At 42.6% G+C, this 27071-nt stretch overlaps 2 protein-coding genes across 2 annotated transcripts in view; one reads left to right on the forward strand and one right to left on the reverse strand.

Moving 5' to 3' along the window:
• The first annotated feature begins 15 nt into the window (after positions 1-15).
• Positions 16-6067, forward strand: Srpra (SRP receptor subunit alpha). The gene is made up of 14 exons (XM_032910926.1): positions 16-255; positions 853-936; positions 1209-1372; positions 1703-1863; positions 2216-2372; positions 2468-2621; positions 2829-2917; positions 3019-3137; positions 3279-3365; positions 3630-3802; positions 3885-4098; positions 4539-4702; positions 4784-4882; positions 4992-6067. The coding sequence occupies exons 1-14, from the start codon at positions 139-141 to the stop codon at positions 5118-5120; spliced, it is 1911 nt and encodes a 636-aa protein (XP_032766817.1). The 5' UTR covers positions 16-138; the 3' UTR covers positions 5121-6067.
• A 201-nt stretch (positions 6068-6268) lies between these two features.
• Positions 6269-27071, reverse strand: part of Fam118b (family with sequence similarity 118 member B) — a 49656-nt gene continuing 28853 nt past the window's right edge. Inside the window, exons 3-8 of the mRNA XM_032910931.1 lie at positions 22016-22268; positions 14758-14985; positions 10838-10966; positions 8807-9092; positions 6972-7028; positions 6269-6781 (exon numbers count right to left, since the gene is read on the reverse strand). Coding sequence (XP_032766822.1) covers positions 6768-6781; positions 6972-7028; positions 8807-9092; positions 10838-10966; positions 14758-14985; positions 22016-22268 — 967 coding nt within the window. The 3' untranslated portion in view covers positions 6269-6767. The remainder of the gene's footprint in view (positions 6782-6971; positions 7029-8806; positions 9093-10837; positions 10967-14757; positions 14986-22015; positions 22269-27071) is intronic.

Genomic DNA, 27071 nt, shown 5'->3' on the forward strand with positions numbered 1-27071 from the left:
TAGCGGAAGTGCGGCTGAACCGGTTTCCGGGGGCTGCTGGTGTGACGTGTCCCGCGCTTGGCGCAGCAGGAAGCGGCGGAGGACGCGGCCCGAGTTCCCGGCGCCGGTCTCGGCCCCAAGTCTTCTCCCGCTTCCATCATGCTTGACTTCTTCACCATCTTCTCGAAGGGCGGGCTTGTGCTCTGGTGTTTCCAGGGCGTGAGCGACTCGTGCACCGGGCCCGTGAACGCGTTGATTCGTTCTGTACTGCTGCAGGTACCACCCCCGCGGGGCAGAACTCCGGGCTCTGGTCCCTCAGACCCAGACTGTGGTCCCCCTTCCAGTAATCACTCCGCGTCTTCTGTCCTGACCCCCTCAAACTGGTCGCTTACCGGCCACCCAGGATCGCTTCCTTTCCTGGATCACAGTATCCCTAAACTTTGCGACGCCCCCAACACCTCCCGTTTCCGGGGCTCTAGCCCTGTTCTGGCGTCCTAATGGACTTGAGCTCTCTCTCCACTCATCCGGGCAGCTTGGTTTTCTATTGTTTTGAGGTTGGGTGAGATTGTGGATGTGAGAACACCTTTCAGGTGAACTAAATGGTTCACAGCTGTTAGAAGATCTGATTGTTTATATATGATTGTTTACTTTCTGACTCCCACGTGTCGTGTCTCCTCTCCCAGCTTTATCCCTTGTCCCTACTTGGTGTCTGTCTGTCTGTCTGTCTGTCTGTCTCCTTTTCTGGCTGGATGCTAGAGAAATGTCTCAGTATTCCCTTGTTGAGCCCGGGATAATATCTGGTTATTTCCCAAACATAGTTCAAAGTCTGGTTTTGCTGTGGATAGCCTGAATGCTGTAACACTCTTTTTCCAGGAACGGGGAGGTAACAACTCTTTCACTCATGAGGCTCTCACACTCAAGTATAAACTGGACAACCAGTTTGAACTGGTGTTTGTGGTAAGTGGGGTTATGTTAGAAAGACAAGTTATGTTCTCAACAGAATGTCCATTGATGAATCCAGTTAATTGTGGGTATTGTGTGTGTGATAAAGTAATAGAAATATTAGGAATGTGGAGGGGAGAAAGAAAGCAACTTCTGGGTAAGGTAGAAAGCTTGGCTGCCTCTCAGGACAGGAAACCTATCTCAGGAGGCCTGGGTTGAGTTGGCTTCCTTCCATGCTGGGCTGGCATGTAAGGAGATCTTTTGGCCCTGTGTCCTTCCATAAACAGGTTGGCTTTCAGAAGATCCTCACACTGACCTACGTAGACAAATTGATAGATGATGTGCACCGGCTGTTCCGGGATAAGTACCGCACAGAGATCCAACAACAGAGTGCTTTAAGTTTATTGAATGGCACTTTTGATTTCCAAAATGACTTCCTGCGGCTCCTTCGGTGAGAGGCTTTCCCTTTTCATAAAGGGAAATTTTTCATGATTTGAGAGTGCCCTGCCTGGGAGTTGGGGATTTAGCTCAGTGGTAGAGCGCTTCCCTAGCAAGTGCAAGGCCCTGGGTTCGGTCCCCAGCTCTGAAAAAAAGAAAAAGAAAAAAAAAAAAATTGAGTGCCCTGCCCGTAGGTGGCTTATCAATATTAACATGGGTTCAAACCAGTCACATTTTTGTAACTTGTTTCTGATTGTCTTTTTGATATGTGGGACCTTTTTCTGAAGTCAAGAGTTCTTCCTCTTACATGGGTAGAAGGACCAACAGTCTCTTTTCTCTTCAGTGAAGCAGAGGAGAGCAGTAAGATCCGTGCTCCCACTACCATGAAGAAATTTGAAGATTCTGAAAAAGCTAAGAAACCTGTGAGATCCATGATTGAAACACGGGGGGAAAAGACCAAGGAAAAAGCAAAAAACAACAAAAAAAAGGGGTCCAAAAAGGAAGGTGTGTTTGAGTTTTCTGAACATGCTAGGGTATAGTGCTGTAAAGGTCTGTAGTACTCCTTTGGTCATTGCTGGCCTCCCTTAACTTAATGCTCACCCCCCCCCCCATCATCCCCTTCTGGCATTGTAATTTCCAAGGTGTTTGGTACAAGTTTGTTCAAGTTAGCTGGGGAAAGGGGTAGGCTTAGCAGCTAGAGGTTAGAGCCAATTCAAGTGTATGACTCTTCCCAGTGGGCAATGCCATATAAAAGGAAGGTTATTGGTGGTTGCAAGGATTTGGAAGAACTGTAGTTATTATTATATAGGTGCTTGGGATTTGTGTGTTTCTCCTCCAGTGAGGTTTCTCTTAACAGGTTCTGATGGCCCTTTGGCTACCAGCAAAACAGCCCCTGCAGAAAAGTCAGGTCTCCCAGTGGGACCTGAGAATGGGGAGCTTTCCAAAGAGGAGCTGATACGTAGGAAGAGAGAGGAGTTCATTCAGAAGCATGGGAAGGGTCTGGACAAATCCAGGTGAGCAGCATTAACCAATCTCTGATGGTGGAATTCTTTTCTCATGTTCTTTGCTACTTTTCTACTGTAACTTTTTCTTATGTGATCCTTTGCAGTAAATCTACAAAGTCAGATATTCCAAAGGAGAAGGGCAAAAAAGCACCCCGGGTGTGGGAACTAGGTGGCTGTGCTAACAAGGAAGTCTTGGATTACAGTACTCCCACCACCAATGGAACTCCAGAGGCAGCCCTTTCTGAAGATATCAACTTGGTAAGATGTATAAAGGTCAGAGTGAAGGTCACCATTAGCCAGAAATTGGGAAGGAAACAGTTGGAGGATATATCTGGATTTGGGAAACTATATTTGGAACTATATTTGGAGTTTCTCCAAGGCTCAAATAATGTTGACAAGAGTATATCCTGGGCTATTTCCCTCAGCCATTGGTTTTCCTGATCACTTTGTTTGTCTCTTTTCCAGATTCGAGGAACTGGGCCTGGGGGGCAGCTTCAAGATCTGGATTGCAGCAGCTCAGATGATGAAGGGGCCACTCAAACTACCAAACCTAGGTAGAAGGGTTTCAGGTGGGAGGTGGTGTGGATGCAGAATTGATGATTCATGCCTCCTGCCTGCTAGCCTTACGCATTTTTGTGACCTTCTATAATTGTAGTGCTACCAAGGGAACTCTGGGTGGCATGTTTGGGATGCTGAAGGGTCTGGTGGGTTCCAAGAGCTTGAGTCGAGAAGACATGGAATCTGTGCTAGACAAGATGCGTGATCATCTCATTGGTGAGTCTGGAGGACTGAGCTGACTTATGGACTTACATGGCATAGTTCATTAGGAACAGAACCATTTTTTAAGCTGCTCTGTTCTTGAGACCTGATCATTGTTAGCACAGAACTCACAGCTGTCTGTCTCTCTCTTCTCAGCTAAGAATGTGGCTGCTGACATTGCTGTCCAGCTCTGTGAATCTGTTGCCAACAAGTTAGAAGGCAAAGTGATGGGGACATTTAGCAGTAAGTATCTCCACAAGTCACAAAGTGCACATGCATTTCAGAGGTAATTCAGTCAGACAGCTTGGGTGTGTTCCTTTTGAATACACCTTTAATTTCTAAACCTCTAGGACATAATAGGACAATTAATTGAGATAATAATGTAATTAACAGTGTGATCTGAATTCTGAGAAAAACCTAGTATGGTCTTAATTCCATTAGATCAGAAAGATGTTGGGTATCAAGTATATTTGGTTTTATTACTGATCCCTCCATCTCCCTTTTAAGCTGTGACTTCAACAGTGAAGCAAGCTCTACAAGAGTCTCTGGTGCAGATCCTGCAGCCACAGCGTCGAGTAGACATGCTCCGGGATATCATGGATGCCCAACGTCGCCAGCGCCCTTACGTAGTTACCTTCTGTGGTGTTAATGGAGTGGGGAAGTCTACTAATCTTGCCAAGGTGAGCTCAGCTCCACATGCTTTTCCACCTGTGCTTTCAGATCGTTGGTTCTATGTGACAGTTTTCTTTCACTTTTTCCCAGATCTCCTTCTGGCTTTTAGAGAATGGCTTTAGCGTCCTCATTGCTGCCTGCGATACATTTCGTGCTGGGGCTGTTGAGCAGCTCCGCACACACACCCGGCGCCTGACTGCCCTCCATCCCCCGGAGAAGCATGGTGGCCGAACGATGGTGCAGTTGTTTGAAAAAGGCTATGGCAAGGACGCTGCTGGCATTGCCATGGAAGCCATTGCCTTTGGTAGTGTGGGGACCAAGGGGCTTGTGGTGTCCTTATCCCTGGGAATTTGCACAGACTTAAGTTTACCATATGGTTACTAGAGAAGTCCTGGTAAATTACTTGCATGGGAAGTTTTGGGTGGTAATGTGAGTAGTTAAAGGAAACGCTAGTGTATCCTAACTATAGACCTGAATGTGGTCTTTTTCTACTTGTGTCCTTTCCCTGAATGGTTTTGGTAGTAGCCAAGAATAGGACAGGTTTTTCCTTGCATTACCTAAGTAAGTCTAGTTAGGTAAACAGGATAGGCTTTTCAAATAAGCCAGACTTGGATATCTTAGGAAGCTGGCAGTGAGCATGAATGACAGTTGGGTGACTTTTCACATAGCTAGAGTAGGAAGGAAGTCTTCCAGAAATTGGTAGTGAGTATGAGTGCTTGCAGTTGACCATGTTTCTCTCTCTAGCACGTAACCAAGGCTTTGATGTGGTGCTGGTGGACACTGCTGGCCGCATGCAAGACAATGCTCCTCTGATGACTGCCCTGGCCAAACTCATTACTGTCAATACACCTGACTTGGTGCTGTTTGTGGGGGAGGCCTTAGTAGGCAATGAAGCTGTGGATCAACTGGTGAGGGTTTGGGCCCAGTTCCCTTACAACTTAAACTTTGGCAAGTTAGATTGGTTCTTATGTCACCCTTTCCCTTTTTAGGTCAAGTTCAACAGAGCCTTAGCTGACCATTCTATGGCTCAGACACCTCGGCTCATTGATGGCATTGTTCTAACCAAATTTGACACCATTGATGACAAGGTAAAAGTGGATGATTGGATAATGAGACTGAGAATGAGGAATGGCTGTCTTTAAAAGAAATGAGTGAAATCGGCTTGAGTTAACTGGCCATCCTTTTTATCTTCTTCAGGTGGGAGCTGCTATTTCTATGACATACATCACAAGCAAACCCATCGTCTTTGTGGGTACTGGCCAGACCTACTGTGACCTACGCAGTCTCAATGCCAAGGCTGTGGTGGCTGCCCTCATGAAGGCTTAATGTGGCTCTTGCCTAATACCAAATCGCCGCTTGCCCAAGTCCCTATTCCTGTATCAAGAATGTGCTTTAGAGTATGTGAGCAACTTGTCTTCAGTGTAGTACAAAGGCAGAGTGAGGGGAGCTTTGGAGACTTGCAGCTCCTTCTAACCCAACCCTTTGTTCAACCCTACCTCCTTCTGCAAGGAGGGTCTAATCATGTTACAATCACTGCCCAATGACCTTCCCTCTTCCTACTCAGGCATCCCTTTCACTCTGCCTACAGACTCCATCCATATCATAGCTTTGACCAGTGGTTGAGGAACCCTGTACCTGGAGTGTTGCTAACTAGTGTTGCAGAGCCATGGTGAGATAAGGAGCAGTTTGAGGTCCCAGCTCTAATGAGTTACTTCTGGAGCCAGCTCTGGATCTTAGTGGCACCTATCTAGAATACAGCTTCTGGGTCCCTGGTGCCAGGATGACAGTCACCTCACTGTGGCAGTGATGGTGGCCCATTCTTAATTGCTGCTAATTATAAATCTGGTGATGAAAACTCCACACCCGATTGTTGCCCCAAAGCATCAGTTAGGCCTTGTTACAAATGCGAGGCGAGTGCCCACTTCTCTCAGAAACAAAGGGAGCAGAGTTGCCTTCCAACCTGTCCCTGCTCCCAAAATCCAGATGGAAGCTTTGCATGTTTGCCTTCCTGGGAGAAAACCAGTTGTTAGAAGTGTTACTGTCCCATATCCCACCCAACCCAACCCTTAAGCTCCTGAGCAGGTCCTGGCTTTCCTCATTCTCTTCTACAGTGCCTGGTAGACAAGTGCTACGTTCAAGAACACAAACCTCTTGTTAAGACTTGTCCTGTAGTTTGGTATTACAGATGTGCTACTAGTGCAATAAGGTGAAGGCTGTCTGCCCAGAGAAATACATAATTTATATAAGAAAATAAATTTCATAAAGAAATTGCCTCTTAGGTTTATATTATTTTATATAGGATTTAAAATTAAAATGCTAACTCATACTAGCTATAGTTCTTGGGCTTCTTTTTGGCAAGGGCATGATAGGAACAGGGTACATGCTTGTCCTGAGAAAGATCACCCTACCTATGATGAAAATAGAAGAATGCAAGTTTCAAGTTTAACAATACCTCTTCAAAGTAGAGCCAGAGCCCTGGCAAGTAAATGAACAAGCTTTTAATACAGCTCAGTTATGTAAAATACTGTACACTGTAAAAGATCTAGAAAACTAGAGCTTCGAGTCATGTTTTAAAAAAGCCATAAGCTCAATTGAAAAACCAAGTGGAGTACAAAACTGCAACAAGAGCCCACTGACTCCATGACTTCTTGCTCTTCCAGTCCTGCAGAGCTGTAGCCGTAGCCAGGAGTCATCACATTGGTCTGCTGTGTAGATAAGCCTGTCCAGCCTTGGGGTAGGTAGGAGCTGCATTGGGTCCTGATGTCATTTGGATATTAAACTGGACCAGGCAGCAGAGTATGGAGAAACAGCCAGCATGGAGGGAAGGTGCAACACTGCCACCCCTATTCTACCCCGAGCTTCACTGGGTATTGGTACTTCCTAGGAGCTGTGCTGCGTTCTCGCACGTTTGCTTGTTAACACATCCACAGGAAGGCCCCACAGCATGGTCTAATGGCGACTTCTCCAGCTTGCTCAAGTACTACAGCCTGTGGGGAAACAAAAGACAATGAAGTTCCACAAAGCAAATCTACACATCTGAAGCTGCAGGTGTCACTTAGTCCTAACTTCAGAAAGAGTTGATTCAGAGAATCTAAAAATAGGAGAGGCAAATCAGGATTCCCTACAATCTAAAAGTTTTAGGAAAACTTTCTGTGACTGACAGAACAGGAAATGTACCTCTTATTTCACCATGTGCTGCAGATGAACCATTTAGCTGGCCTTCTCTTGCCATCCCTGCTAAAAACAGAATATTGGTATAGGCATTAGATGAAGATCAAAACACATCAGTACATGTGATAAAGTCAGGACAACTTCGGGGCATTTGTTTTCTCCACTATGGATTGCAGGAATAGAATTCAGGTTGTCAAACTTGGCAGCAAATGACTTTACCCATAGTTATCTTGGCAGCCCTGGGAAAGCTAAACCTATTGGTGGCAGAAATGAAAACTAAGGGGATCTGATAGAAGATGAGGTTAAGAGTAACCTTCAGACTGTCTAGTGAAACAGAACAGGTTCCTTATTGCACTAAAGTTGGTTGACCTTGCCACGTTAGGCTACAGTTCAAATCCTCTAAAGCTCTAGCCTTCCTGGTAGTTGGACGTCTAGCAAGACTGCTTGTTCAAACAAACAAAAAACTCCAAACCCCTTGTTTCAACTTTTTAGAGTAATTTTTTATGTATATGAATATTTTGCTTGCATATATGTTTTTACACCAGGTACATGGCTCGTGCCTGAGGGAGGCCAGAAGATGTCAGAATTCCTGGAACTGGAGTTAACAAGCAGTTATGAACCACCCACCATATGAATCCTGGGATTTGAACGCAGGTCCTCTGGAGCAGTCAGTGTTTTACCAAATGAGCTGTCTCTCCAGCCCCTGAAACATTTTACATAGATCAAACATGGCTGCTTACTCTGTTCTCAGGTTCACACATATAGCTTATTTTTTACTAAAAATCACCTCTCTCTGTTTCACTAACTGTATTTCATGTAGTCAGGATGCATGTACTAATAAATGCAAAGCAGGGCATGGCGATGCATGTCTACAAACTCAGGTCTTGGGAGAGTGCAGATGAGAGATCATGGTTCCAAGTCCAACCTGGGCTACACAGCTATTTTCAGCAAAATAGAGAACATGTGGACCAACTGTGTAGACCTTAAGTGTGTGTCCCTAGTTTAAAGAAATCAAAGCTTGTGTAACAAAAATTCAACCTACTCAGTGTTGCAAACATCAGCCTAAAGGTCTGTTATGCTGAGGGACACCAGAAAAATTGTCTTCAAGAAAAAATATGGCAGATGATTTCATGAAAAAGACAAGCTTGAAGTGTTGCTTTTTTTTTTTTTAAAGTTTTTTTGAGAGAGGTGGGAAGAGTACATGAGGCCTTCAATGTTTGGCTACAGTGACAGCGTTTTAACTAAACTGTAAGTCTCCTACTTGTAGTCCAGGATTCTTAACAGACCTATGTTGGCCTCCTGAGTCCTGGGATTACAGGGTGAGCCACCATAATGATAATGATGGCTTTAAAACCTTGCTCTATCAAAGCATTGCTGTGACAGAACTCAAAGTCTTACTGCATCAGGATTCTGCTTGGAGTCATCTGATTCAGAAACGAAATCTGGGACTAGATTTAAGGACATTACATACTAGATTACCTGTATTTTAATGTGTTGTCTAAGAAATGGTCAAATTGATTAAAATATTTATTAAATGTTTGAAGCAGGGCTAGAGAGGTGGCTCAGCAGTTAAGAGCACTGGGTGCTCTTCAGAGGACCTGCATTTACTTCCCAGCGCCCACACAGCAGCTTACAGCTAGCTGTCTGTGAAGTCCAGTTCCAGGACTTGTGATAGCTTCACACATACATATGTGTAGGCAGTACACTACGCATTCCCATCTTGGTAGTGATTTGTGATAGCTTCACACATACATATGTGTAGGCAGTACACTACGCATTCCCATCTTGGTAGTGATTTTATTCCTCAAACAAAGGGCTGTTGCTCTTTGGCCTTCCCTTACCTGATCTGCCTCTTGTGGAGATCTCACAGGTCAGTCGCTTGAAGTATTCTGGAAGATCAGCATAGTCATTTCCATAGGAGATGACCTTAATCCCCTTGTCCAGCATGTTTTCTCGAAGCTTCTTGAATTCGTCTACGTCTCCTCTTCGGACCAACATGAAGTGTTCTAGGTCAGATTTATGCTTGACAGCCTCTAGGAACAGGGCCTGGAAAGTGGTGTCGTCCACCGTCCAGCCACAACCCAAGAAAAGAAATGACTTGTTTTCATAGAGTTTCTGAATCTCTCTCTTCGGGAAAAAGAAAACAACATGTTAATGACTCAGAAGACAGACACAGGATATGGCTTAAGCAAAAAGTCAACAGTTTGTCAGTTAGCAGACTGCAGTGACCCACTGATCAAAATTTAAGAGGGAAAGACATTACAAGGTTTCATTTCCTAGTTATTATAATGTAATGCTTGGTCTAGATTGTACTTTTGATCTGACATTCTTCTGAAAGTTTTCTTTTTAATATTCTGTATGTATGGTATATGTATATGAGTGTGCATACCATAGAATGCATGTGGAAATCAGAGGACAACTATAGAGCCACTTCTCTCCTTCCCACCTTTACAGGGTTTCCAGGGACTGAGGTTAGACTGCAAAGCTTGTACAACTGCTTAACCCACTGAGCCATCTGTCTGTCCCTTCTGTAGGTCTTTCAAACAGTTTCACCCCTCTGGCACTGGTCTTTCAGGGCTTTTTATTATTTTTATTTTAGATTTATGCTCTTGGATTATTAGGCAACTGATGAATCTTTGATGTATTTTACCTCTTTTCCACTTTCTGGAAAAAAATCTGCTAATTTTAAGTCTTTATTCTTTTGAGTATGTATGTGTATATACATGTTACATGTAATATGTGGAGGCCAGAATTTGATTTGGAAATTTTTTTTCTATTGCTCTCCACTTTATATATTGAGGAAGGTCTCTTATTTGAACCCTGACTTGTAGGTTCATCTAGCCTAACTAGACAGCTGACCTGAAGGATCTCCTCCCCTGTCTCCACCGTTCAAGGGTTGGAATTACAGATACATGTCACTGTCCTTGGTATTTATGTCAGTGCTAGGACTAGAACTAAGCTCACACTGTGTGGCAAGTGCTGTACCTACCGCACAGTCTTGCCAGTCAAACCTGTTCTTTATTGACTCACACAGAACCAGTGATCATCAGAAAACAATTCTATCATTAGACATGGTCAGAGGAATTCTGATCACTTAAAATATCACCGTGCATGTGTATTTGTAGATATCTGTGCATATATTGCGTGCGTGCACACACACACACATGAACACACACACACGAACACACACACAGAGAAACATAAATGACTTTGCCTCAGTATCAATGATGGACATAGTTATAGTAGACATCAGGAAAGAGCCCTTACACTTCAGAAAGCATCACACTTCCTGGTCTTTCTCTGGCCCTGTGATCCTGTCCTGCAAACCTCTAGCACTGAGCTGGACCAAAGAAATGTTTCTGGTTTAAACATGTACATGTATGTGAACAAGTTCAAAACTTGAAACCCAAAGATCAGCAAACCCAAAGAAAATTTCCATTTTGTCATCCTAATCAAATTGCTTTTCAATTTTCCAAGTATAGTCTGGTGTGAGTAAGTAACTGTCTTTTTATAATCTATGATCCAACTGTAATGGATTTTTAAAAGGCTGCCTAAATTACTTTGGGCACAGACTTATTACAGAGCCAAATGATGGAGAATAATGCAGTCTTGGTGTGAAGGTGATGGCAGTGAGGAGGGGTGCCATCTGCTGCTTGTTTACCAAGTGCAGATAGATAAATACCATCCTATGATCTCACTCACACCTACAGTTTCTGCATTCCCCAGGATGGTATGCACATCCAAGTGCTAAGAGACAAGGGAGTGAGGTCCGACTCTAGTTGTTTTGAAAAGTAAAGGTCCTGTTAATACTTAGAATTTGCTGTAAACTGGCTTCAGGAGCGACTTCCAGAGTCTGGCCCAGTACTACTCACCATAACTTCAGTGTTCCTGAGCACATTCTGATATCCAGCTGGGTGGAGGACGATGCCACTAGGATTGGTATAGACCCCATGGATGTGTAGCACACTTAGCTTCCGCTTCTCCTGAGCCCACTCCAGGACCTGCACAACACATACACAGCTTGACCAGGGTGGCACTTGCTTCAAAGCCACAGTGTGTAAGAGGCTGCCTGAGGACCAGCCTTTTGACATGACTACAGCTTCAAGGAATCACGTGACAAGAATTCAAAAACCTGATGGGTCCAATTTCCTATGTTATGACTGAAGGAATGATAGCAGCAAATCTGGTGACTTCTTTTGGAAGAAGTCCAAGAGAAACTAGAATTTGGTAATATTTGAAGAATAATGATAGTTTCCACTGGTGATGGTCCAAGCCCTGGTACAACCTCCTCCCTCTTCCCTCACCCCCAGAGGATCTTTCTATTGAAGCCCCAGCTGTCCTGAAATGCTTATGTAGACCAGGTTGGCCTCAAAAGCAAGAGATCCACCTGCCTCTACATCTTGAGTGCTGGGATTAAAAGTGTGTACCACTATGCTCAGCTGTTTTCATGTTTTTTTTTTTACTCAGGCTGGCTTTTGTGTTTTCTCACACCTCAGACTACAGCAATTCACCACTACACTTGGTTCAATACCCAATCTGTAGTGTTCCAGCTACCACCCTAGCAAAGACAGGCCTACGGTGCTGGGGGAGCCACTTACGGACTATTCAGTTGGGCATGAACTACGCTCACAAAAACAATTTACAAACTACAAAAATCACAGAGCAGGGCAAATGACCTTAAAATAGTAATCTCTTCATCAACATCTTTCACATTTATTTATCTGTGTGTGTTTGTGTCTGTGTTTGGTAGTGGTGTACCATGGTGCACATACAGAGGTCAGAGGACAACTTGCAAAAGTCAGTTTTCTCCTTCCACCATGTAGTTCATCCTAGGGATTGAACTGAGGTCACTGGGCTTGGTGGGTAAGTACCCAGTGAACCATCTCACAGCTCTCCCCATTTTTCTTTTTAAATTTTTGAAACAGGATTTCTCACTTCTTTGTCTCACTGGCTTGGAACTCCTAAAGTTTCCTTAGATAACTGACCTGCAAGCCCAGGGACCTTGTGCTTGCAAGGCAAGCACTTTACCAACTATCTTAGTTAGGGTTTTACTGCTGTGAACCTACACCATGACCAAGGCAACTCTTATAAGGGATTTAATTGGGACTTGCTTACAAGTTCAGAGGTTCAGTCCATTATTATCATGGCAACATTCAGGCAGGTACGGTGTAGGAGGAGCTGAGAGTTCTACATCTTCATCTGAAGGCCACAAGGAGAAGACTGGTTCTTATGTGGTTAGAGGAGGGTCTCATTGCCCACCCCCACTGTGACACACTTCCTCCAGCAAGACCACACATCTAAGTAAGTGCCACTCCCTGTGCTAAGCATATTCAAACCTCCACATTCAACTCCCTGGCCCCCGTAGAGTAGGCTTGTTCAAACACATGAGTCTATGGGGGCCATATCTAGCCATAACATAATAAAAAAATACATTTAGTCCAGCCTCTAAAGTTCCCATAGTCTATAGTACTTTCAACAATGTTAGAAGTCCAAAGTTCAAAGTCTCTTCTGAGATTCATCCAATCACTTCACTTAACTCTAATCCCCAAAGCAAGACAGGAAACCAGCTGGGCAAACTCCAAACTCTGAATCTTCATGCCTGATGTCAAAGCAGTCTTCAGGTTTCCAACTTCTTTTTCATCTTTGTTCACTGCAACAAACTTCTATCTCCTGGGCTGGTTCCACTCCGTTAGTAGCTTTCCTCAGCAGATAGCCCACGGCTCTGGCATCTCAAATATCTTGGGGTCTCCAAGGCAACTTCAGCTTCACAGCTTCTTATTCCAATGTCTGGGATCCACACATGATCTTTTTGGCTCCTCCAAAGCACTTGGTTCACATCTCCAGCTCTGTCCTCTGTAGCAATTTAAGCTCTGGTTGACGCCACTCTAATGCTGCTACTGTTCTTGTTCGTCATCCCATGGTACTGGCATCTCCAATACAATGGGGTCTTCCACTGCAACTAGGCTTCACCAATAGCCTCTCATAGGCTCTCTTCATGGTTCCAAACCTCAACTTCTTTGCTCGACCCCTTCAGTTCTGGGTTATCAACTGCAACTGAGGCTGCACCTTCACCAACGGCTTTCCATGGCTTCTCACAGTGCCAATCCTCAGCTGCTCTCCATGCCTTCAAAACCAGTACCACCTGGGTGACTCTTACACATTACCAAGTACAGCTGCAGCACAAGGTACAACCTTGACTATCTCTGGAGCACAGCTTCTTTGTGACCTCAGAAAACACTTCCCAGATGATTTCGCCTCTGTGAATGATCCTGGACTCTTCACCGCTAATTTCTTAGCTCCAGCTAACCAGCATCAGTTGTCCCAGTCGTCCCTTCTATTCTTGACTCAAAAGCCAGAGCCACGTGGCCAAGGCTGCCAAGTTCTGCTGCTTGCTGGGGCTGGAAAATGCCCCCCACCCCCAATCATCTTTATGTTTTTTAACTTCCTCACTGCCTAAGTTTGGCTCTCCTGGAACTTAAGTCTGTAGATTGATCTTGAACTCAGAGATCTACGTGGCTCTGTCTATTGAATGCTGTGATTAAAAGTGTCGACCATAAAATCATAAGTGTCAAAACTTAAGTTTTTCATGACGCACCTAGAACTTGCCTAGGCTGGCCTTTAACTCAGAGACCTGCTAGGCTTTGTCTCCTGGGATTAAAGGTGCGTACTACCATCCCTAGGCCTAAGCTTAGCTGGGTAGGATCTTGCCCTAAAGTCACCATTCCCTTCAACTGTTTTATCCTTGAACATAGGATTCAGCTCCATTTCACTTCCTGGTGTCCATTTATTACTTGAACCATACATTTTTATATTTCTCACCTTGCACCTTTTCATTAAAATTCTCTTTGTAAGAGTGAACTCTGGTTCACAGAATCTATAGCAGCCTATTTTGAGACTTCCTTTGTCAAAGCAATTAATCTAAATCTCTCCATCTTAGCCTCAGGCAGACTCTTCAGACAATGGGAAAAAGCAGCCATGTTCCTCACCAAAATATCACAAAAACAGTCTGTAGGCCACATACTAAAATTCTTCTCCATTGAAACCTCTTGGGTCAGCAGGCCTACACAGTTCAAGTCACCCTCTTCCACATTCCTTCTAAGATAGCCCATTAAGCCCCATTTAAAGCATTCCATGGCCTTCCAACTCCAAAGTTCCCAAAATCCACATTCTTCCAAACAAAAACATGGTCAGGCCTATCACAGCAATACCCCAGTCCCTGGTACTAACTTCTGTCTTAGTTAGGGTTTTAATGCTGTGAACAGACACCATGACCAAGGCAACTCTGATGCTCATAACTAAAAATCTTTGTGTTTTATTATATACTAATTTTACCTCAAAACACAACCAACCCTCAAGTACAAGCAGGGAAAAGTAGCTTCTTTTTTCACTATTACTGTTCTAACTAGAAATATCTGCCACAGACTTATGATTTAAATGTGGTTCCAACTCATGATGCAATTTTGGGAGGTGGAGCATTGCCAGTAAAAATAGACCACTAGGGGGAGATTATGACGTTATAACTTGGTCCTGATCGTGGTCTGCTTTCTAGCTCCCACCACCAAGGAAGGGAGTCTCTCCACTGTGATCCTTTTACTGTGAGGCCCAAGGTTTTTGAAGTAGTTCAAATAAGCCTTTCCTCCTTCAGGTTGTTTCTGTTGGGTATTTTGGTCACAGCAATGTGAAGAGAAAATAAAAACACCCCTGCTACATAAATACTGACATACTGACGGGAAGTCAGCTTCTCTGAGGAAGATACAATCCACTACCCTGAAGCTACTGGTTAACATTTTACCTTTTTCTCATCAGTAAGGTCAAGGGATTCAAGTTGTTTTCCCTGGTCAGCTGCATAGAGTTCTAGGAGATTATCAAAATTTGTAGTTAATACTAGGGCTCCATTTTCCATCAGGTGGAGAACAGACTGAAGGAGCTGTTTTCCAGAATCTTCCATCTTTGATTCCAGGTCATCAAATACTTCATATAAACAGTCTTTGAAAAATGTGGATCGAACATTACTGGTACGCTGCAGGTGTGGGAGATTTGAAAGAAAAAAACAAAACAAAAATCAATTCAATTTGCTTTGTTCACTTGTTTCGGTTGCAGAATTACACATTTTGAATACTTTATACTTAAAGCATCACCACTCTCATTGTAATAAGAAAACAGAACGGCACGTGCCCAATGCAATGCCTAGCAAACAGTAAGTAATCAATACTGCCACCTCAGACATTTTAGAACTGGAGAAAGGGCCTTGCTGTGGATTTCTGGCTGGCCTAGAATTCACTTTGTTGGCCAAGCTGGCCTCACTCTCTCAGCCATCTTCCTGTCTATGTCTCCCAAGTGCTGGGATTACATGTGCTGTCATGCCCAGCTTCTAATTTGTCATTTTATAAAAAGAAGCAAATGGACAAGAGATCATGACTAAAGAAACAATTACTCTCAAATTAGGCCTCCAGTAAGAAGGCAACACTCAGACCTAATTTGCTTTAATATTCTTCCTCTCCTCCCTTCTTCCTTTATCTTTAAGAGGGTCTGCTAGTTGTTTTTTTGGTAACTTGATGCAAGCTAGACTTGTTTGAGAAGACAGAACTCAATTAAAAAAAAAACCTCCATCAGATTGTCTATAGGTATATTTGTAGGGCATTTTCTTGATCGACTAATATGGGAAAGTCAGTGCTAGCTTGGTCTTCCACAGCCAAGACTACACAGAGAGACTGTCTCAAAACAAAACAACAAAAAAGTCCAAAAACAAAAAACTAAATAAAGGAAAGAAAGAAAAAAGAAAGTAAGAAAGAAGGAAGAAAAGAAGGAAGGAAGCGGGCTGATAAAAGCCATGAGGAGCAAACCGGAAAGCAGCACTTCTCCATGCCTCTGCCTCAGTTCTTCCCCCGGCTTATGTGGACAATGGGCTGTAGGTTAAAGTAAACCTGTTTCCTCCCCAAGTTACTTTTGGTCGTGGTGTTTTAATCACAGCAACAGAAAACCCTAACAAAGAGAGGGAAATAGGGATATGGGGAAGAATATGCAGCCCGTGCTAGCTTCACCTCACATGATGTCACTGGTCTCAGACTCACGGCCCTCTGGCATTAGCCCTAGCCCAAGTGCTAGGTGACAGCACTTGAACTGTCTGTACATCCAGCACCTCCTTTTCTAATTCTAGATACTTGGTTGTCTATGGCTGCTTAATTTAAAAAAAAACATTTAATACTTCCTTGTAGTGTTCTGCCCTGACCTAATTCAGCAATCTGTTTATAGGCTCACTATAAAGAATACCGATTACATGTCAAAATTATGAATACTTTAATTTCATAGATTTAATAATTTCATAATTAAAAACTTGCACTTTGTGACTGTTTGTTTTTACAGTGCTGAGGATGGAAGCCAGAGCTTTGGGTTATATGCATGGCTACCCATTATTAAAGTACTAAACTCAGGGACTGCAGAGATGGCTCCAAGGTTAAGCTTGTGTACTACTCCTAAAGGGCACCTAAGTTTGGTTTCCAGTACCCAGGCCAGGTGGCTCACAACTGCCTGTAGCTCCAGTTCCAAAGAATTCGGCACCTTCTTCTGAACTCCACAGGCACTCACCCTCACATATACACAGTTAAAAATAAATATTGACTGGACTAGAGAGATAGCTAAGTGGTTAAAAGCTTTTGATGCTCTTTCAGAGAACCTGAGTTCAGTTCCCAGAAGCCACATCAGGTGGCTTGGAACTACCTGTAACTCTAGCTCTAGGAGATCCAATGCCCTCTGCCCAAACCAGGCATACATGCGGTACACATACACACAAACCAGGCATACATGCGGTACACACACACACAAACCAGGCATACATGTGGTACACATACACACAAGCAGGGAAAACACTCAAATACATAAAATAAAAAATAAAAAAAGAAGGAAAGAAAAGAACCAGGTGAGGGGTACACACTTTCAATCCCTGCCTTCAAGAGGCATCCATTGTGTGAGTTTGAAGACAGATTGGTCTATAGTGAGTTATAGGATAGCCAGGGCTACATACATAGCAACCCTATCAAAAAAAAAAAAAAAAAAAAAAAAAAAAAAGAGAGAGAAAGAAATCCTAACCATTAATCGATTTGAAACAATCCATTTAACATATAGGTTTAATTACCTTTCTAGCTTCATTCAGGGGGTGTTGTGGTAAATATTAAAAGTGGAGGCAGGGCACCAGGTACCATGCCATGCCTCCTCCTGCTACTCTCAGTCTCTCCACCTCCATGGCTAGCCCCACACCAGCGCAGGCTCCGGCCCAGCAGTGGCCACCCTCTGCTGAGAACTCTGCTCACATACCCAGCATCCGCCCCCTGTGGTTATTGTCACAATTCCCAGTATCCTGGTAAAATCAAAACCTAAGAAGCTTGTTAATTTATCAATCAGAATTATATCAGTAAATTCTCACCCCACAAATTGTCTACACAATAAATCCAGAGCCAGTTGCTATTGATATAAACTGCCCACCTAGATACGACAAACTGTTCTGAAATTATCCATCCCTTATAAGATATTCATAGCTACCTGTGGCTATTTAAAGCCACACGGGGGTGGATCATCCTTCTCCTCCTCCATCTTCATTTCTTCCTCCCCTTTTCTCCCTCTCTCCAGCCTTTCAAAAACTCTGTCTCCACTTTTCTTTTTCACTGCCCTACAAGCCTTGCCTTAGCTTGTGCATATAGACATCAATTCACAAGGGTGTAAGTAAATAAGATTTCTGCTACATAACAATGGCACATGTACGACTTACCATCTAAGTGACACCATAGTTACCTTGATTTGTATAAGTACACCTACCAGCCTGCATAGTAGAAAAAGGCCTATAATGTGTTTCTCAGAATATACACCATTGTTAAACAATATATCCCCAAGGACCGAGGAAACACAAGGCTAACTTCAGGTTAGGAGTTGGTTTTATAAAGGACACTGTGACCCCAAACAAAAGAAATCTGACAGGAGAAAGTAACTAGATATTTTAACAAACATCTGATCCCTACGCTATTCTTGATGTTATACTGTTCAATAAGCTCAAAGGAAGAATCGCTACATTGCTCAACCTGTCCTTGAACTTCTAGACTCAAATGATCTTCCTCCCTCAGCATCCAGAGAAACTAGGGCTACTGGTGCAAGCCAGCATGCATGGTTCCTATTGAAGCTTTGCATTACTCCAACTAGCTACCAGGGACTGCAATTCAAGCTCCTTGGAATAGACAGGTCCTTCTAGGTTCCCTCAAAGTTATCTCCTATACTTTCCAAGTTTCTTTGTCTATCAATATTGAAATGTTTAAGTTTCCATGGAATCACTTAAACAGATACATAAGCACAGGTCAGTGTTCCTTTCCTAATGTGATAGTATTTTATAAAATAACTAATCTCTTTAGCCATTACTTAACAAATAAGTGCTCTCTCCTCAGTGAAAACATTAGAACAGTTAAAATTATACCTTGCCCTGCTGGAAACAAGCCATAGTTTAATGGGCTCTGTCCATTATGTTGTACACTGCTCTACTACACAGCACAGGCTTCTTACTGGCCCCTGCTTGTCAGCAGCTAAAGGAATTCTTTCCTAGTGTGTAAATAGATGGAGTGATCTATACTTATTTGGCTAAGAATGTAGGTCACAGTCTTCAAAGTTTATCTAGTTTCATTAAACAGTAACAATCATATCATACCATGGCATACAGACAGTCAATACGCGACTCTACTACTTAATTAAATGAATGACATGACCAGAAACAGTGAAAGGGGCTGGAGACGGAGCTCAGTTATAAGCACACTGGCTGCCCTCCAGAGGATGCAGGTTACATTTCCATCATCCAAGTGGTGGCTCATAATCATCTTGAACTCAGTGCCAAGGGACCTGATACCCTCTTCTGACTTCCATAGGCCCCAGGCACACACAAGTGTACATACATACATACATACACATACATACATATGTGTAAGTAAAATTTATTTTAAAATTTAAAAATCCATCCCTTACTAAAACAGTGATGAGTATTAACTCTAGTTACTTGGTCACTACACACAACAGTCAACTACTACTAAATGCTAGTACCAGACCATTAAGGAAATACAATGCTCTCTCACTTTATCAAATTCGTAAGTCTATTACCTAACCTAACAGGCAGCAGCCATTCCATTTCTCAGATGGAGTACTGCAAATATAATTGAAATCAGATAAAATGACATATACAACAAGCCTCTCACTGCTCTGCTATCTCCAATAGCAACGACCAGTCCATAAGTGGAAAACCAGCACTGCCCGGGGCCATAACCTATCATTTGAAGTTTTAATGTACCCCCAAAGCCCAAAGTATCAAAGATGTGAAAACAAAAGTTGTGCCATTAAGAAACTGTAGAACCAAGTGAGAAGTCCTTGCGTCACTGGGGGTATATCCTAGAAGGTGACTCTGGGGGCTTTTCCTTTTAGCTTTTGTGTTATACTACATGTTCCTGTCATGATGCACTATTTCACCACATGCACAAAAATGGGGATAGACAGGAACCTCCTTTCACCCCACCCCCTTCTTCTTAGAAGCCAACTAGGAATTTGGTTGTAATGACAACACTGACTAGACTATACGCAGGAGAATGGTATGGAAAGATCTCCACAATATACTGTTAGGTAAAACAAACTAGAGGACAGTATGTGTTGAGATGGCAACAGAGAGGAAAGGATGCATACATTCTGCTAACATTCACAAAGCTAGAAGGTTACATAGAAACCTTAGGCAGAGGGCAGATAAGACAAAAATACATCAACAGAAACAAGATATGTCAGTAGACATAGATAGCTAAGCACCCTTTGATTTTTACGATGTATATATCAATACTTATTCGAAAAAGCAGAATTAGGTTTCAGATTTAATAAATACAATGACTACTTACTAAAAAGTTCTTCGTTGTGTTTTGTAACTCCGTATTGTACTTGGCTCATGCATATATACAATCATACACACCATACTCCCATGCCAGCTTGGCTACTATGAGCACAAGGAGAAGGGCGTGGGTAGACCATGAGTTAGCCATGGACTTCGAACATCAATTGTTTTGTTTCTATGAAAAGACTGAAACTTGGAGATTCTTTGAGTCACTTGCTTTAGCTATATCTCTTTTAGTCCCACTTGGGTGAGTTATCAAATCTTGTATAACAATATTAAAAAGAATCAGGATTTCTGCTTGTTTGTTCTCTTTTAAGATGTGGCCTCACATTCTAGCCCAGGATAGAACTGAACTTGTGGTCCTCTAGCCTGTCAGATGCTGGTGGGATGATCACAGGTGTAAAGCAGCACACTGGGCTTAGTAGATGTGGTGTAGGACATTCGATCACATTGTGAACCCTGAGACTACGAACTGGAAAAGACCTGTTTCCTGTTGTGGTGCGGCTCAGCACTAGCACACACTTTTAACCCAAGTGTAGACAAGAGCTAAATAAAGTCAATGATAGATCAAGAGGCAGAGCAAGCAACCAGTTGACAGGGAGTGAACGTAAGAAATCTCAGGAAAGAAAAAGGGAGGGTCTTGGAGTTGAAAGGTATTTAAGACAGCATGGAGAAAAAGAACTGTTTCTTTTCTTTCCTCTGGGACGTTGGTTGAGGAGGATGGTCAGTGGGTGCTTTCTCGATCTCTGAGCTACAGGCTTCCACCACAGTATCTGGCTCCTGAGCCTTCATTTGGTAAACTGAATGTTTGAGCTGTTGTTTTACAAACACCAAAGATGCTTTTGTCATTGTATTGATTTCCTTAGATTTTGTCTCAGAGCAGGTAACCACAGAACTAAATTTCCCACCAGTGACCTCTCTTAAGCTGAGACAAAGGAATTTTCATTTCAAATTTCATAACAGGGAGTTCAGAAGTCTAAAGGAAATATAAGACTCCCACTGAAGTCCAAAGAATTTTCCCCTTCACTCAAAACAGCACAGTAAATACTGTACTATTTCATTTACTGTACCCTGTAATTCATCTTTCTAGTCCCACATAGAGTAAAAGCAAACCCAAGCACTCCAGACCCCATCTCCTTCAAGGTCACTAACATTTCTTCTGCACTTATTTTGAGCACTAAGTTTCATCCTTTCAAGAAAAATTGATGATTGATGAAAAAGGGTGGCTAGGCTGCTCTACTCCTCCAACTTCAATTCAAATAGTCAAACAAGCATGGCTAATGCCACTTATCCTTCACAAACCCACAGGAATAAGTAAGACCACAGCTGTTTGGTGTTTTCCTTCTTTGGTGCTGGGGATCCAACCTCTCAATCATGCAGTGTGTGGCCCCAGGAGTCCTGGCCCCAGGTCTACTGTACAAAAGCAAATGGTGAGAAGTCAGTTGATTTGTGGAGGATTCCACAATGTTTAAATGGCAAGGTCTTGCCAATTCTGACTGCCAAGCTCTCTGCCTTGAATTCACAATGTCACTTCCTTATTACATGAACCTGGATCAATGAATGGGCCAATTAACCACATGCTGTTACTATCAATGAATATAACATTTTCCCAAATACACAAACGTAAAAAGAAGCGGAGCACCTGCCTGACATGTGAACAGTTCCACCCACGGCACTGCAGCAAAAAACAGGTAAGTAGATGAGCACCCTCCCAAGAGCTCAGTGAAGTTAGGAAAAGTCATGATGCGTGGTCATTTTAGGTTAAACTAGATTGGCCATATGTCATAATTGTTGAAATTGGGTGATTGGTACCTGGTGGGGAGGGGTGTTTTCTCAAAACACAAAATCCCAACTTAAATCTTTCTGATATTTCCTTAAAGTCATGGAAGTCAGGACATCGTTTATAGTAAGAATAGAAAAAGTAAACTGAAAACAGCAAAAGTCTGTCAGTAGCCTTGTCTCCATACACATAAAGTTCTCGGCACTTCACAGTGAAAATGGGGTCAGGAAGATTGCCCTCAATAGGCTCTAAAAATAACTATTTTCAGAAGAGCCAAATGTTATAAATACACAAGCAATAAACAAATACCCCTGCTAGAGTAAGCATACTAATCTTGGAAATCTCACACGCCCCAGCATATAGCAGACTACTCACAGGGGAAAGTTTCTGAATGAGGTCATGGGCAACATGGACGAGGTTCTTGTCTTCATGGAGACACTTCTGAAATTTTTTGCTTTCCTCGTCTTCTAGAAGATCAAAGTCAATGGCAGCATCCAGTAAGGCCTGAATTAACCCCTTCCAGGATTTCAGGGCTGGGACCTGCGGTGCGACTGCTGCACTAATGCCTGTCCCAATCACCAGCACAAGTTCTCGAGGCTTTTTGGTTTTCAGACTTGGAAGCAGCTTCCTGAAAAAGGAAAAGCCAAAAGATCGGAGCATCCAGTAGACCTAGGGCACATGTGAAGATGTGGCTGGCTCTCACTATGCAATAGCTGTAACTCCTGCTGTCTGCTTTTTGAGTCACAGGCCACTGTGACTCTTGGTCTCACTGTGTAAGTCTTAGCTGGCCTGGAACTTTCTATGCAGACCCAGCTGGCCTGCAACTCACAGAGTTCTGTTTGCTTCTGCCTCCCCAGTGCTGGGATTAAAGGCATACATTTTATAATCATAATAGCTGTAAAGATGAGGATTCAAGTTTCTGAGACTTCTCCAGATTAAATTAAATGAAAGACCATATTATTATTCCAGGTTTTGTTGGAAGACAAAGTAATAAACTATTTCAGGAATCCTGAAAAACAATTTTTTTTTGTCTGAAAAACAATTTTAAAACCAACTTTCTCCTTCAAAGTTTCCAGCTAAGAAAACCACTAATATTACAACAGATTCAAGTGTATTACAGCTGAAGTTATGCCAACTAAATCTTACTTTAAGTCAATAGTAATTTCAAAAGGACATGTGTGTTTTCAAAAAAAACATTTTCATACAAATCAAATTGATTTTGTTTGTTGAGAAATGTAAGACAATGAAGACAATGAAACTTTCATGCCAAATTTTGTAAGCAAAGATAAAACTCAGCATGAAAGCCAAATCCAGAGACAAAGCTGAGCATGGGTTTGTTCTATTTATCCCTTGGAGGGGGTGCTCAGCAGGCTTCTGAGAAGATGGGAACCTCATGGTTTTTGTCACAACAAACAGCCCTTTCTCATGGCACCAAGCAGAGTCCTGTTGTGAGACAGCATGAGGACAAGCATGTTTCCTCCCTCTCCCTCTCTCTACATTCAAATCATCACTTGCCTTACCCCTTTTCCAAACAGAACAACAAATAGAAACCTGATCAGTGTTGAAGCCGTGGGAAACAGCCCTCAGAACTGCCTGTCCCATCCTCATTTCCTACACTCACGCATTTAATATGAGAGCGAAAAACCTGTAAACATAGACACTAGGGACAGATCATATTTAATAGTTTCTCTACTGGAAAAGGACGTTAAGAGCTATAGAAGCACATCATGCAGCGTGTCTTAAAAAGAAGAATCAAGATGATGAATGAAAGTTGGATGTGATGACCAAAGTCAATAATCCCAGAACTTGGGAGGCAGAGACATCAGGATCAGAAACTTATGGCCAGCTAAAGGAAAGCCCACCTCAAAATAACAAAACCAACAAAATAGCAAATGGTACATAAATACACATGCAAATATACACACCATCAAACACTTGCACAAAAGGACTTTCAGCAAAAAAGAAAAAGAAACAAACTGCAATTGTGCCTTATGATCTCTACCTAACACACTAAATAATAACAGCCCAAACAGTCTTTTTTAAGCAAAGTAAGATAGAGAGGAAAAATCAAGGGGACACAGAAAGGGAAACAAATCTTTCACTTGAGAATCTAACTGGGTGTCAGAAACTTGGTCACCATAAAGCCAAGAATTCCCATAGAGACCATATTCTCCTTTCTAAGAGTTATGTCGAACAAGAATGTTAAGAACAACAAATGAACTAACTACACACTTACTTAATTAGGGGGTTTTAATCTTGACTTGAGAGAGGAATATGATTCTTCCGTCCCTAAATCTAGACAAATGACCTTATAAAACTACCTTGAGAGTTCATCTTAAAAAGGGAGTTCAGGGTCTGGAGAGATCACCGGCTGCTCTTCCAAAAGACCAGGTTCACTTCCCACCACCCACACAGCAGCTCATCACTGTCTGTAGCTCCAGTCCAAGAGATCTAGAACTCTCACACAGACACGTATGCACATAAAAATAAACATCTTTAAAAGGAAGTTCTATAAGACAAGAAAAGTAAGTAAAATCAACTCATTTTTCTTAATCAAAATGTGCGTGCGTGTGCGTGTATGTGCGCATGCGTGAGAGTGTGCAGGCGTGTGCGTGCACGTATGCACCCTTTTAAGGTAGTATCTTAGGTACCCTGGAAGTTCCTTTAATTCCTGACTCTCCTGCCTCCACCTCACAAGTGTGGGAATTACAGGTATACACCACCTCACACTCAGCTCAAATTTTACTCATTTTTAAGCTTTTTGTAATCTTTAAGCCCTGCTGTAAACTATACTCTGAGAAATATAACAGAAAAAGCCACAGAATCATTAAGTATAGACATTACAAAGACACTTCAGTACGATTCTTGAGGAGCCTGTATGAGTACTGTCCTTTCCCTAAGCAGCCTCTTTCCATAACGCCCCATACTAAATTAAAACCATGGAACATTCTTTGTCTTAATGAACGTAAAAGCTTTGCTTATCCTGAAAATCTTTCCTGCAGCTTGACCTGTACGGAGGTTTCTAAAATGTAAGTCCTCAGGCTACTGGTGGCAGTGCTGGCTAGAACTTCCTGCCACAGCATGTATAAAGAGTAGAGTAAGACAGGGTGATAGCAGACAGACATGAGAAGGCAAAATAGTTTTAGAAATTCCATAATAAAACGCAGTTTCCTCTGTAGAAGCTCAGGAATGCTGGGTGCATGCTCAGGAGGGTAGGCAGGTGACAGAGTCAGCTGTGAGTCTATTTTCATAACGTTAGCCAGAGGACTGCATCAGAACACTGTGCACAGTGCCAGGTTGGGGGGATGAAGAGAGAATCTCAGTATGACGTCTAAGACGTCTCCAACCAGCCTCCCTCGGGGCAAGCCTCCAGACACTAGGATCCTTCACCCCTGTCTCAGTACCCAGTCTCCATACATTCAAGAGATGCAAGGATTTCCCTTTGGGGAAATGGCCATTATGTGAGCAAAGACCCACAGCTTTAGACAAGATAGAGGTCCTCAACTGCTGAATTTGCTCTAGGTTTACCATTCAGAGGAAAGCTCATCATTATACTGTGGTGGTGAACACTGGTTGCCAATGAGACAGAATCTGGAATCAACTAGGAGAAAAGCCCCTGGGCATACTTTTAAGACTTCTCTTCTTTTCTTTTCTTTTCTTTTCTTTCCTTCCTTTCTAAGATTTATGCATTTATTTTATGAATGTAAGTACATTGAAGCTGTCTTCAGACACACCAGAAGAGGACATCAGATCCCACTACAGATGGTAGTGAGCTACCATGTAGTTGCTGGGAATTGACCTCAGAACCTCAGTCAGTGCTCCTAACTGCTGAGCCATGTCTCCAGCCCCATAAGACATCTTCTCAACCAGGTTATTCAAGGTGGAAAGACCCACCCCAAGTGTAAGTCCCCAAAAAGGAGGCTGCACTGCCTTCCCACTCTGCTAACAAGTTCATCTACTCTGTCACTGCTTCTGTTCTCCACTGACATCAGAATCTACCTCCTTCTGCCCTCTACTGGACTGAAGACCGGTGGTTTTTACAGAATGGACCACATACAAAGACCCTATCACCAACCGAGACTCGAGGAAGAGAGAAAGAAAACAGAAACACACTGATGACAGATGGTTCTCAGACAGGATCTCAGAGAATGTTATCTGGTTTCTGGACCCTTCTTCCCTGGCTCTCTGATTATCAGCAGTCAAAACGTAGGCAACTCTGTTCTACATGTCCTTGTTCTACAAGTTCTACCTCACAATATTCTAAAAGCAGCAGTCAACAGACCATAAACCAAAATCCCTGAAATTATCACCAAATTACCACTTCCTCTTTTAAGTTGATTTCTAAAACAATTGCTAATCAGAACAGAATGTCCACCTTGGTTTATAATACCCTTCTCTGTCACCAGAGAAATCAGAGGTATTAGCAAAAGTCTAAGAAAAAAATTTTTCCTACCTAAAAATTCTGTTTTCAACCATACCATTAAGTGCATGTGTGAACTTGATAAAGACATTTGTTAATCTCCAACAATTACCTTCCCATGTATTCTTACTAAGGAAGGTAACTGAAAGCAGGCATCAGTAAAATGGTGAATACATTAAAACAAAGAGCAGGACAAGGAGCTGACTCCAGCAGGGCTCAAGCCAGAGGCAAAACTCCACAGAAACAATTAGACTAGCGAGTTCCTAAACATGTCCAGCATATGATAGAATAATTCTGTCAGTGTTTGAAAAGGAAAGGAACACAGAAAACAAAACAAACGAAAAACTCCAAGACAACGTTTAGTAACGTTGGGAGTTTAAAAAGGAGCACAAAGGGAAAGATAATCATAACACTGTAGGTATGGCTACTAATCCTTCATGGTCTTGTTTTTCAACACAGGGTCTCATTATGCAGCTCTGGCTGTCCTGGAACTTGCTATGTAGACCAGGCTGGCCTCAAACTCACAGGGATCTGCCTGACTCTGCCTCTGTCTCCTGAGGGTTGGACTTATTAATACTACTTATAAAGACACGATATTGTAAATATTTAGAATTGGTTGATCAAATGCTGATATAAACATATGGGAAGATAAGGGTGAAATCTGTGGGACAGCAATACAGGGACAAGAACCAGGAATGCAAAGAAAGTCCTTATTTTCTATTACGAGAGAGAGCATATAACATTTAAAATGTGTGCCGGGAGGCCCATGCCTGTAATCTCAGCATCTGGGAGCCTGAGGCAAGGGTTCTAGGCCAGCCTGGGCTATACAGTCAGACCCTATGTCACAGTCAAAAACAAAGCAAAACAGATGTCAAGATTAGAAAAAATGGAAGATGATTATCACTGAGGAGTAGGAGAGTATGAGCTTTAACACGACAAACTTTAAAAAATAATGTAGTCTTTTAAATGAAGGCCATATTAACTAGTGATATGCTATGATACAGGGTAAGC

The sequence above is a fragment of the Rattus rattus genome, chromosome 8, assembly GCF_011064425.1.
Source record: "Rattus rattus isolate New Zealand chromosome 8, Rrattus_CSIRO_v1, whole genome shotgun sequence".
NCBI lineage: Eukaryota > Metazoa > Chordata > Mammalia > Rodentia > Muridae > Rattus > Rattus rattus.